Below are 13650 nucleotides of genomic sequence, written 5' to 3' on the forward strand. Positions count from 1 at the left end.
TTTCCTGTGTTTTAGACTTTGCTCTTTTATTTTGAAACCCACCGACCGGAGCGGAAGTATTGTTGTTATTATCCTAGCAGAACCTATGAGTGGACAACTTGTCTCGTCCGGTTCTGTGTTTTTGAGCTAATGATAAAACAAATGTTGAGATTGTTGGTGAACAACTAACTTTAGGTTAGTTTTAACGTTAGCTACTAACGTTAGATGCAGCTACTACAGGCAATCAACGATGAGGAGGAAGCGTCAAAGCCGTATATAATAGAATAGCCCTGTGGTGCGTAGGCACGACAGCGCAACTCGAAACTACCTGTTATAATAAATTAATTCATGTTTAACTTGTCCCTGTGTCCAGTCCTTTGACTAGCCCCACCCGTTCATTGTAAACAATGATGCATGTAATTGTATTAACGTTATTGTGTGTTGTAGCTATGTTATACATTGTATTTCGTTGGTTAGCTATTTAGCTAATGTTGATAGCATTGAATAGCATCAACGCTAGATCTTTAATCTTTATTTAGCAGTCCAGTTTCTCCGGGCAGTAGCGAGTAACTACTTGGGTCTAAAAATAGCTACACTACAAAGAACGCTACTTGGTTCAAAAGGAGCAACGCTATTGAGAAATGTAGTTAAGCTATGTAGCGTTGCTACTGCCCAACATACGCATGGTGCTCACAGGAGCTCCCGTGCTGTACTCTAGTAACGCCAGTGGCCCGCTTCCCCCCACGGAAAGTGACTGACAAGAGGTACTGGTTCCGCCTCATTAAAACAAACACGCAAATAGCAATTAATAGTGCCCGTCAAAATCATTGCATTAATTTTAATTATCGGGCGATAAATTGATTTATTGCTTATCGTGACAGGCCTAGTGCAAATCCTCATTTGACGATGTTGAGAAATGATGGCTGTTTGGTGGACTGTGTAAAGAAACAAGGGGCTGCTCTTTACAGAACCCAACCCCTTTTCCAATTGGCGCTGTGCCATATGGAATAAATTCATGTCACAATAATGATGAGAAAAATGTATGAATATCACAACATCTTAGGTATAATAATAATAATTGTATAGCACCCTTCATACAAGAATTGCAGCCCAAAGTGCTTCACAGCAGTAATGTAGGCGTAAAATAGACATAGGCATAAAATTGGCATAAATATAGACTTTATTTTATAGATATTATTTTTTGAATGGCATGACGAATTTTGCTAACAGATTTGTGTGCCGCAATATCATAACATACCGGTAATTTAAGCAGAGTAGGATCCCATTGAAAGACTATAAAGTCCAACGCACATGGCGGGCGATTTTTGCCAGGCGACCGGCTTTTTAAGAGACAACCCACATGGCAGGAGATTTTCAAGCAACGATCGCGCAGAAACTTCTGTCGCCTGGCTAAATATCGCCTCAATCCTATTTTTTTTTTGGCAGACAGGCGAGGCGACACAGCAAGAACAATGAGGAAATAACATGACTTCTACTGGTGTATCATTTGTAATATAAATAAATGTATCAATACATTCATTGATCAATAACCTACGTATTATTACCATGCTACTTATGTTAATTATTAATTAACAGGAACAATTTAAATAAATAACGTTAGTTGGAGAAGGTGTAGTGGCCGCTTGTCATTAATAAATTGACAATGCGCCACGATGCACCTACTTAGATGTTTTTATACTCGGGTAACAAAAGAAGTTGTGGATGTTGACAGAGTTGAATGTCCAGGCTGCAGCTGATGTAGTTTGTAAGGTTTATTGTCGTCCAAAGAAAATTATGGTTGAGAACAGAACCATATTCCCTATTGCTCTGTGAAAAAACGTTCTCTCTCAGCAGGTGCATAACATTGGTGGTAGTGAACGTATTGTAGCGATCCGTCATGCAGTAATGTCAGGTTAATACTTCCCTTGTAATGCACAACACAGCTACCTGCTAATACGCTCGCTTCACGACAACCTAACATCCGGTCCATCCTCCCATATCTCCCGGGGGTAAACGACACCCCCAGCTAAACAGAGCGACACATATAGCTTATTATATTACCTGAACGGTCGTGTCTGGTGTGGGGTGCTAAGCGATTGTCGTTGAGCGACAGCCGATCGCATCGCCAGGTGACGTGGCTCGCCTGCCGTATGCTTTGGACTTAAGAGCTAATGTTAAATTGATAAGAGCTAATGTTAACGCTTTCACTACCAAATGGTTAACCCTTTCACTACCACACTACAGAAGGTTAACCTTTCACTACCACACTATAAACTGTTAACCGTCTGTAGTGTGGTAGTGAAAGGTTAGCCTTCTGTAGTGTGGTAGTGAAAGGGTTATTGATTTCCCCAAGTTCTAACGCGGTCTTCTCCTCTCCCCTCCCCAGAGGAACCACCTGAAGGAGTCCTTCATGCCCACCAATGAAAACAAAATACTGGCCACGCCCGAGCACACCTGCAGAATCCTGGACTTCAGCCCCATGGACCAGACCCACTTTGTCAGCCTGCGCAAGTAAGCAGCATGGCGTCAGTCTGTGGGCGCCTCGCCCCGCCCCGCAGCGAGCAGATGTGGACCCCAAAGATGTGCGTCTGTTCCATTCTGACATGAATGTAACGCTGTGGTCTCTTTTCAGGAGTGTGATCGAAAGACCTTTCTTCAGATACCATGACCTTCATGCCGGCCTGGTTGTAGAGGTGAGGACAGAAGAGCATACTCTATAGTACACATACTAACATGTGATAAGAACATACTCTATAGTACACATACTAACATGTGAGAAGAACATACTCTATACAGTACACATACTAACATGTGAGAAGAGCATACTCTATAGTACACATGCTAACATGTGAGAAGAACATACTCTATAGTACACATACTAACATGTGAGAAGAACATACTCTATACAGTACACATACTAACATGTGAGAAGAGCATACTCTATAGTACACATACTAACATGTGAGAAGAACATACTCTATAGTACACATACTAACATGTGAGAAGAACATACTCTATAGTACACATACTAACATGTGAGAAGAACATACTCTATAGTACACATACTAACATGTGAGAAGAGCATACTCTATAGTACACATACTAACATGTGAGAAGAACATACTCTATAGTACACATACTAACATGTGAGAAGAGCATACTCTATAGTACACATACTAACATGTGAGAAGAGCATACTCTATAGTACACATACTAACATGTGAGAAGAACATACTCTATAGTACACATACTAACATGTGAGAAGAACATACTCTATAGTACACATACTAACATGTTGGAACAGAAGAACATACTCTATAGTACACATACTAACATGTGAGAAGAACATACTCTATAGTACACATACTAACATGTTGGAACAGAAGAACATACTCTATAGTACACATACTAACATGTTGGAACAGAAGAACATACTCTATACAGTACACATACTAACATGTTGGAACAGAATAACATACTCTATAGTACACATACTAACATGTGAGAAGAGTATACTCTATAGTACACATACTAACATGTGAGAAGAGCATACTCTATAGTACACATACTAACATGTGAGAAGAGCATACTCTATAGTACACATACTAACATGTGAGAAGAGTATACTCTATAGTACACATACTAACATGTGAGAAGAACATACTCTATAGTACACATACTAACATGTGAGAAGAGTATACTCTATAGTACACATACTAACATGTGAGAAGAACATACTCTATAGTACACATACTAACATGTGAGAAGAGCATACTCTATAGTACACATACTAACATGTGAGAAGAACATACTCTATAGTACACATACTAACATGTGAGAAGAACATACTCTATAGTACACATACTAACATGTGAGAAGAACATACTCTATAGTACACATACTAACATGTGAGAAGAACATACTCTATAGTACACATACTAACATGTGAGAAGAACATACTCTATAGTACACATACTAACATGTGAGAAGAACATACTCTATAGTACACATACTAACATGTGAGAAGAGCATACTCTATAGTACACATACTAACATGTGAGAAAAGAACATACTCTACACATACTAACATGTGAGAAGAGCATACTCTATAGTACACATACTAACATGTGAGAAGAGCATACTCTATAGTACACATACTAACATGTGAGAAGAGCATACTCTATAGTACACATACTAACATGTTGGAACAGAAGAACATACTCTATAGTACACATACTAACATGTTGGAACAGAAGAACATACTCTATACAGTACACATACTAACATGTTGGAACAGAAGAACATACTCTATACAGTACACATACTAACATGTTGGAACAGAAGAACATACTCTATAGTACACATACTAACATGTTGGAACAGAAGAACATACTCTATAGTACACATACTAACATGTTGGAACAGAAGAACATACTCTATAGTACACATACTAACATGTTGGAACAGAAGAACATACTCTATAGTACACATACTAACATGTTGGAACAGAAGAACATACTCTATACAGTACACATACTAACATGTTGGAACAGAAGAACATACTTATAGTACACATACTAACATGTTGGAACAGAAGAACATACTCTATACAGTATACATACTAACATGTTGGAACAGAAGAACATACTCTATACAGTACACATACTAACATGTTGGAACAGAAGAACATACTCTATAGTACACATACTAACATGTTGGAACAGAAGAACATACTCTATACAGTACACATACTAACATGTTGGAACAGAAGAACATACTCTATACAGTACACATACTAACATGTTGGAACAGAAGAACATACTCTATACAGTACACATACTAACATGTTGGAACAGAAGAACATACTCTATAGTACACATACTAACATGTTGGAACAGAAGAACATACTCTATACAGTACACATACTAACATGTTGGAACAGAAGAACATACTATATACAGTACACATACTAACATGTTGGAACAGAAGAACATACTCTATAGCAGGGGTTCTCAACCTTTCTGCTGCCAAGGCACCCCTGTGTCCAAAAAAATATTCCAGGGCACCCCTACATACGATAAAGACTTTTGCGGTCCTGTATTTTTTGCTACAATGATGACAAAAGTGCTTGCTTTCAAAATAACGTTTATTTAACCCATTGAAACCGGGAAACAAACAGAAAATCATGTATTTTATTTTTAAATACAGAAAAATATCAAAGTGCTCTGTTGCAGCTGCACTGTTTTCCATAAAAATAACATAGTGTGACCATTTATCAAACAGAAAATCATGTATTTATTTTTTTAAATACAGAAAAATATCAATAAAGTGCTATCTGTTGCAGCTGCACTGTTTTCCATAAAAATAACATAGTGTGACCATTTATCAAACAGAAAATCATGTATTTATTTTTTTAAATACAGAAAAATATCAATAAAGTGCTATCTGTTGCAGCTGCATTGTTTTCCATAAAAATAACATAGTGTGACCATTTATCAAACAGAAAATCGTGTATTTATTTTTTTAAATACAGAAAAATATCAATAAAGTGCTATCTGTTGCAGCTGCACTGTTTTCTATACAAATAACATTGTGACCATTTATCAAACAGAAAATCATGTATTTATTTTTTTAAATACAGAAAAATATCAATAAAGTGCTATCTGTTGCAGCTGCACTGTTTTCAAAAAAAAATAAAAACTAGTGTGACCATTTCTCAAAACAGAAAATCATGTATTTATTTTTTTAAATACAGAAAAATATCAATAAAGTGCTATCTGTTGCAGCTGCACTGTTTTCTATAAAAATAACATAGTGTGACCATTTGGAAATATTATTCTAGTGAGGTGACGCTTGTTTATGACATCACATCCTGCCATTCTTTGTTGACGGTCAGGGACACAATGTTGACGTATAAAACAGCTATATATAAATGTAATCTGCAGAGTGCCTTTTACTGTTTCTGTTAAATACAGTTTTCATTCATTCATTCACATTTTGTATCATAATAATAACAGCAGCGGATACACTCACTTTGTCTGCACTTGGCGAGTAGCCCATCACCGTAGCCCAAGCGTGTAATTAGCACGCTTGTGATCCGGTCTTGAACTTTCCATAACGTGTCTCGATAAATCCATTTGATTAGATCCAGCACTGAATGCATTTAGTAATTATTATCACGACAGCCGCCCGCTTTGCAATTCATTGATAACGGATCAGAGCCGGCTCTGTAACGGAGATAGGACCCGCGATGTGACGTCACACGAATGCGACTTCTCTGGAAATGCGTTGGAAAATCTGTTGGTAAAAGCAATGACGCCTGACGCGGACGTTAAGTTGTTTCTATAATAACTTTACGAAACGTGTGAAGACATTTTGATCGATTTCTTTTTTAGTTCATGTTATTAGATTAGGCAATTATTGTATACACATGAAGCACTAGATAGACTATTTGTTTAGTTAATAGTTGTCATTCTATATTCTTAAAGAAACATTCCCATCAGGCATCTCGCGGAACCCCTGACAGCTCTCCGCGGAACCCCTGTGTGCCGCGGAACCCCTGTTGAGAACCGCTGCTCTATAGTACACATACTAACATGTGAGAAGAACATACTCTATAGTACACATACTAACATGTTGGAACAGAAGAACATACTCTATAGTACACATACTTACACTTGTGTCACTGTCCTTCTCTTATACCTATTTTATGTGGCACTATTGCAAACCCCAAATCTGTTCTTCTCCCCCCTAAAGGGAACGGTGTCGTGCTTGCTGAGCCATGGCATGATGGTGAAGCTGTCTGACCACATCAAGGGCCTGGTGCCTAAGACCCACCTGTCCGACATCCTCCTCAAGAACCCAGAGAAGAAGTACACCGAGGGCATGAAGGTCAAATGTCGGGTCAGTAGTACAGTGCATTTAGTGTCTGGACACCACAAATATCAAGTGGAAGTTGTTACACAGAATGTTCTTTATTGCAGTGTCTGGGACGTCAACTCAAATAGATGTGTGTTCAACCCTTTCACTACCACACTACCGAAGGGTTAACCCTTTCACTGTGGCAATACAGAAGGTTAACCCTTTCACTGCCACATGACAAAGGGTTAACCCTTTCACTGCGACAATACAGAAGGATAACCCTTTCACTACCACACTACCAACGGGTCAACCCTTTCACTGCGACAATACAGACGATTAACCCTTTCACCGTCTGTAGTGTGGTAGTGAAAGGTTAACCTTCTGTAGTGTGGTAGTGAAAGGGTTAAAGGGAAACTCCACAGAAATCCTGACAGGATGGAGGCTGACGGATGAATGAGCTTTTAACCGTCTCTCTCGGTGAGGCATTAATGCCTTAAACGTTATAGCCTTAAAGGAACATGCCAACATTATGGGAAATGTGCTTACCGTCTTCTCCAGAGTAGGACAAGAAGATGGATATCATTTCCTCTCTGCACTACTGTGTGTCCACTGTCCAGTAGAAAGCTATCTACTGGCTGTAAGCTAGCCTAGTTTAGCACAAATGAATGGAAGCGGATACGGACCACTAGCCTAGCTTAAAACTCTGGGGGTTAGGCTAGCTGAAATCGGTATCTTCTTGACCCTGGAGAAGATGGTAAGTGAATTTCTCATAATGTTGGCATGTTTCTTTTTAAAATAATTTAATATATTAATTATTTAAATAAAAAATAAAATGGGCTAACGGAAGAGGCTGATTTTCCTTGACCAAAATTCTGATACAGTGAATATACTCATTCATATTCATTCAGCCACACAAACGTATTCATACAGCCGTCTCATGTAGGGATGCTCGATATTGGCTTTTTTACCGATATACCGATATTGTCCAACTCTTAATTTCCGATACCGATATCAACCGATACCGATATATGCAGGGTTTCCCCCCCCCAAAAAACTGAATAATTTCAGGTAATTAACATTACATATCTCTTGTCGTGTAATTAACACAACATTATGCATACTTTGACAATAAATATAATAATAATTAGTTCTTACTTGCTTGCCTGGGCAAATAAAGGTTAAATAAATGTAAAAATAATTCTTATTTGAAAAACAATACCAATATTTTCCTATATCACATTTTTATGCCAATATCGGCCGATAATATCGGACATCCCTAGTCTCATGCTCTACTTGCTAAGCAAATGTCTATGACATGCTTCTTGACTGCGTGTGCATTGTGTGCGTGTGTGTCTCTGTTTCTTCAGGTGCTGTCAGTGGATCCAGACAGAAAGATGCTGAACTTGACCAGGAAGAAGACGATGGTGGAATCAACTCTGCCCTTGTTCCTCACCTATGCCGATGCCCGGCCCGGCCGCGTCTCCCACGGCTACATCGTCTGTATCAAGGACTTTGGCTGCATTGTGCGTTTCTACAACGAAGTCAAGGGCCTGGTGCCCATCAAGGAGCTCAGCTCTGGGCCCGTCCTGAGTCCTGAGGAAATGTTCTACATAGGTCAGGTGAGGATATGACACAACGTGGACTTGGAGAACATAAATGTTGAAGTTTCTAAATGAACGGCTAGATCATGCAAGGTTAACAATTCTAACTTCAGTTAGACTGCCTAACTGAACAATAGGGCTAACGTCAGTAGAACCTAGCTAATGGATCAGTGAACAATACAGCAAACTTCAGTAGAAGCTAGCTTACTGGCTAATAAACACTATACCAATACGTTTTTAGTAGAAGCCAGCTAACTGGCTAATAAATAGTAGAGATAACTTTAGCAGAAGCTAGCCAAATATGTGATGTGACAGAAAACGGTTGAGTTTAATTGGTAGTTTTTGTAGATGGTAGTTGTAAGCGAGGTTGAGTTATGTTCACGTTCTGGACAAGCTTTGGAGTGTTGTACTATGCAATTCAGATGCAACTCGGTAGTTGTTGCGATCCAAGTTGCACATGGAAAAAGTTGCACGTGTCCGTGATGAGTTGGTTGTTGCTGTTGATTGCACCAGGTGGTAAAGGCTAAAGTGCTCCAGTCGGACCCGGAGAAGGAGAAGATGGTGCTGTCCTTGAAAGCTGCGGCGGAGGGCGACGGCGACGACGTCCCGAAACACCTGTTCGACTTTGAAGTCGGCAAAGTAAGTGAAGGACATGAGCTTGTTGTGTCTCCTGGTTCTCTCCCCGTTCTGCACTTTCTCTGGGATATACAGTATATATGTCAATATATCATCTTGTAATGTCAACAGTGCAACAAAAGTATGAAGTATATCACGGCATACATACCTTATGCATACCTTATGTGTATACTTACTCAATCAGAGCATATATTTAGCATTTTTAGATGATATATATATTAGATTAGATATTAGATGATCAGATTATATATATATATTGTAACTATTTATTGTAAGGCAAATATAGCTGAGGGCATACGTACCCTCATTTGCACCTTGACCTATTTACACTGCCTACTTGCCCATATGTGACTCGACGCGACCAAACCCGATTTGATCCAGGGAGAAACAAGTATCAGAAAAAAGAAAAAAGTCTTTCACTTCACTTTTTTTACTGCTTTGAAATGTCATTAATGTCTTCCCTTATTTGCCCTTATTTGCAAACTTAAGTACAACTTGTAAATGAGGTAATTATTGTTAGATTGTCCGGTCTCAATACTGTGGAAAGACTACAACCGAGGGCTTTACACTGGATGTGGTCTGTCTGCGTGCTTCATGCATTAATCACAGGTACTTAACGAGGTGTTAAAAACGCACACAAGCACTCATTTCTTAGCAGAGAGAACGAAAATGTAATACACTTATCTTAACTTTATAAGTTACAGCAACGTAACTTGTGACAAACGCAGTGTCTATATTAAAAAGACCTTCGTCATAAAACGCGATTTTGGGTGTATTGTCATTCAACAACATTATTTAAAACACATTTAGAATGTCACAAATTTTATGAGCGAACGAATTTCGTTCGAGTGGATTTATTGCAACTTAATGCTGTCCTTATTTTAATGTTGCGCTTTGTTATTGCGTGGCTTGAATCCGCAGCAGTAAGCCAGATAAACAAATGTATTAACGCGCCTCGTTAAATCCTCTGCTGTCTCCTCTCTCTGCTCCACTGTCCGGCTGGCTGCTCTGCCTGTCTGTCTTGCTACTCTGATCCAATCACATTCAGCGTTTCTCCCCCCCCCACCCACAGTCTGCGAATCAGAGCAGAGTAGGGCAGGTTTTCACGGAATGAAAACAGTCTCTTTCAGCGGGTCCCAGTCAGTTTTACAGTATCTCCGTGCTGAATGGACTGAAAAATATGCGTGCATCCTCCCGGCACCAAACCAGTGCCTAATTATGCCAAGAAACGGTAGCTCTTGTGAAGAGTGGCATATTTGAAACGCCACTACGAAACAAAACAGTTATTTTGATGCAGCCTTTCCTCTGCTGGTGTTTGTGAGGTTTTAGTGAGTTTGTGAGAAGATTGGATCAGTTAACTCTTTCACTACCACACTACAGAAGGTTAACTCTTTCACTACCACACTACAGACGGTTAACTCTTTCACTACCGACTACAGAAGGTTAACGCTTTCACTATCACACTACAGAAGGTTAACTCTTTCACTACCACACTACAGAACGTTAACTCTTTCACTACCACACTACAGAAGGTTAACTCTTTCACTACCACACTACATAAAGTTAACTCTTTCACTACCACACTACAGAATGTTAACCCTTTCACTACCACACTACAGAAGGTTAACTCTTTCACTACCACACTACAGAATGTTAACTCTTTCACTACCACACTACAGAAGGTTAACTCTTTCACTACCACACTACAGAATGTTAACCCTTTCACTACCACACTACAGAAGGTTAACTCTTTCACTACCACACTACAGACGGTTAACTCTTTCACTACCGACTTCAGAAGGTTAACTCTTTCACTACCACACTACAGAAGGTTAACTCTTTCACTACCACACTACAGAAGGTTAACTCTTTCACTACCACACTACAGAAGGTTAACTCTTTCACTTGATTTGTCTTGTTTATATCAGGGTCCCCCATTTTCCTTATAATACATTTACATTTAGTCAGAGGACCCCCCCCCCCCCCCCAAATTAAAAATAAAACAACAGCCAGAAACTATACACTGTTTGAAAAGGAGATGGAAGAAGCAAAGCTTATCTGTTTCCATCCCCCATCAATAACTAATTGCAATATTATATATACTTCAGCAAATACAATATGACACGATTTCCAATACATATGATACAATACAATTTGCAAATACTTCAACTACCAACAACTTGCCACAAGACAGAGTCATTGACATAACAAAAGAGCCTGACGCAAGGTGTTAATGCCCCTAGAGAGAGAGGGGGCCATGGAATACAATGCATTATGGGTAGGGTTGTAGTTGTTTAACACAAGTGTGAAACTCTCCAGAAGGTTCCAAGGCCATTTTCTCTGAATATGTTTTTGTGATATCACCATGATTCATAGGAAGTAGCTTGAAGGTATGAATCTGTACTTTCATAATATGTTAATAAAAAATGTGCCTCAACAAGTCCCTCCTATCCACGGCTAGGCACATATGTGCATACTTACTCAGTTAATTATATTGTTTACACTGCTGCTTATTTTTATTCTATGTGTATTGTTACTATCATTTTATGACCTGTATCATGTCTTCTACAACCTGTACCCCCCCCCCCCCCTCCCCCATGCTGCTATGATGCCTGCATTTCAATAAAGGAATATCTTATCTTAAGTCCCCCCCATCTCAACATCTCCATTGTGTTTTGTGTGTTCCGACGTAGAAGCTGGAGGCCAAGGTGCTGAAGAAGTCTGTCAACGGTCTGGAGGTGGCCATCCTCCCAGAGGGGACCCGCGCTGCGCTACCCACAATGCACCTCTCTGACCACATGTCCAACTGCCCTCTGCTCTGGGAAGCCCTGCAGGAAGGAGACACTGTCTCTAATCTGGTCTGCCTCAGCAAGGCCAAAGACAGCATTGTATCCTTTTTATTACATAGTCTGATGATCTATGAACGTCTCTAGCACAACCGTAAGTCCATCTGGAAGGTACTCCTCAAATGCTGCCATGAGAAATTAGGGGGAAATAGTCTGTTATTTTCACTTATTTGATTTGTTTGCTGAATGACACATTTAACCTCAGTGACTAACATCTGACCTTTTACTTGTTTTCCCATCAAAATAGTATTGGGATATATATTTGTGGGCTTTTTAGTGAACAGCTGGAAAGTATATTCCACCACGTTTCCTTAACAGCTGTGATTTTAAAGACCCTGACCAAGAAGCCCACCGTGAAGTGGTCCTTAGAGGAAGGACTCGTCGTGAAGGATTTCTCTGACATCACAGTTGGCATGCAGCTGATTGGCTGGATCAAGAACATCATGTCCTATGGCGTCTTTGTGGAATTCCCCTATGGCCTCTTTGGCCTCGCTCCCAAGTCGGTGAGTAGGGAGCGCTCTGCTGGAGAAACCATTTGAAAGTGGTTTGCTTAGTTTGAACTATAGGTGGTTCTCAAACTGACGACAATTAAAGCTGTAAGCATGTTCTACTGTGACAATACATATAGAGAATCAAAAGTCTGACGTGGACCTTGCAGTATGTCGGTTGGGGGACACATTATCAACTCAGACTATGGTATATTATAATATGGGACAAAATGGGTCCCTGTAACCTGGAAAATTTACCATTTTACTGTTTCCAATTGCAGGGCCAGAAATGTTGTTTACCCACGCAAAAGCATCTGCTTGGCTTCTGTTTGATTTACAGTGCTTCAGAATAATCGTTCCTTAATTTATGATAAAATGGGATTGTTAGATATCAGGGTTATCAGCCAGTAATCAACTTGTCACCTGTGGTCCCGTGAAGTTTCTGCGTTGTGGTGTTTATCTGTGATGGTTATCTTACTTGGAAGTCGACCTTCCCCGTACACCCCGTTAATGCACCTGTACAAAGAATTTACTCAACGTTGTCTCTTTCCTTGATGTTGATTCCATAAAAATAGATTCGTACAAGATGGAAAACAGTTCTGAAAGTCTTTGGAAAGTCTATTGAATTCCTTAGTTCTACCAATCTCAGCTTGATGATGGTTGCGGCCTAGTGGTTAGCCAAAAGCCTTCCCTGTTAGCCAAAGCTAGCGATCTCGTGGCAACCGGAGGGTGGAGGGCCTCCCATCCCCCACCACTCCAGCTATGTCTCTGTCAACGTGTCTATGCGTCAGCTTCGTTTCCTAGTCTGGCTAGTAGGCTTGGGCGGTATAATTCTTTTCATACCGTCATACCTTGCTGACATCACACCCCCGTATGGGTATATTACGGTATGACTTTCATCAGCGGGGGGTGGGGGGAGCGGATCTAAGTTAACAATATACTCGTTATCACCATACATAAAGATTTTCCGGGAGTAAATACTTGATATCTTAGTCATAACCATAGTTGCAAGACGTTATAATGAAAGGTCTCGTTTAGGGCTGCAACTAACGATTATTTTGGTAATCGACTAATCTAACGATTATTTTTGTCATTCGATTAGTCGACTAATCTAACGATTATTTTTGTCACACCCTCAATCGCTGCTTCCTGTGGGCATGGCTCCTTCTCCAATGCATGTTTTACCTCACATGCTCAAGTCTGCACACCTGTGAATGTCACCCTGTTGTCCAGTCCCTC

General features: G+C 39.8%; 1 protein-coding gene across 3 annotated transcripts in view; it reads left to right on the top strand.

Moving 5' to 3' along the window:
• The window catches only part of pdcd11 (programmed cell death 11), a 71147-nt gene that overhangs the window by 18754 nt on the left and 38743 nt on the right, over window positions 1–13650 (top strand). For all 3 annotated transcript variants that reach the window (XR_014619939.1, XM_084319087.1, XM_084319088.1), the window contains exons 10-16: window positions 2366–2490; window positions 2612–2672; window positions 6736–6882; window positions 8208–8459; window positions 8955–9080; window positions 11771–11965; window positions 12256–12426. Coding sequence is in view for 2 of the 3 variants with exons in the window: in XM_084319087.1 (XP_084175213.1) it covers window positions 2366–2490; window positions 2612–2672; window positions 6736–6882; window positions 8208–8459; window positions 8955–9080; window positions 11771–11965; window positions 12256–12426 (1077 nt within the window). In the remaining variant the exon portion in view is untranslated. The remainder of the gene's footprint in view (window positions 1–2365; window positions 2491–2611; window positions 2673–6735; window positions 6883–8207; window positions 8460–8954; window positions 9081–11770; window positions 11966–12255; window positions 12427–13650) is intronic.

The sequence above is a fragment of the Notolepis coatsorum genome, assembly GCF_963971535.1.
Source record: "Notolepis coatsorum genome assembly, chromosome: 7".
Taxonomy (NCBI): domain Eukaryota; kingdom Metazoa; phylum Chordata; class Actinopteri; order Aulopiformes; family Paralepididae; genus Notolepis; species Notolepis coatsorum.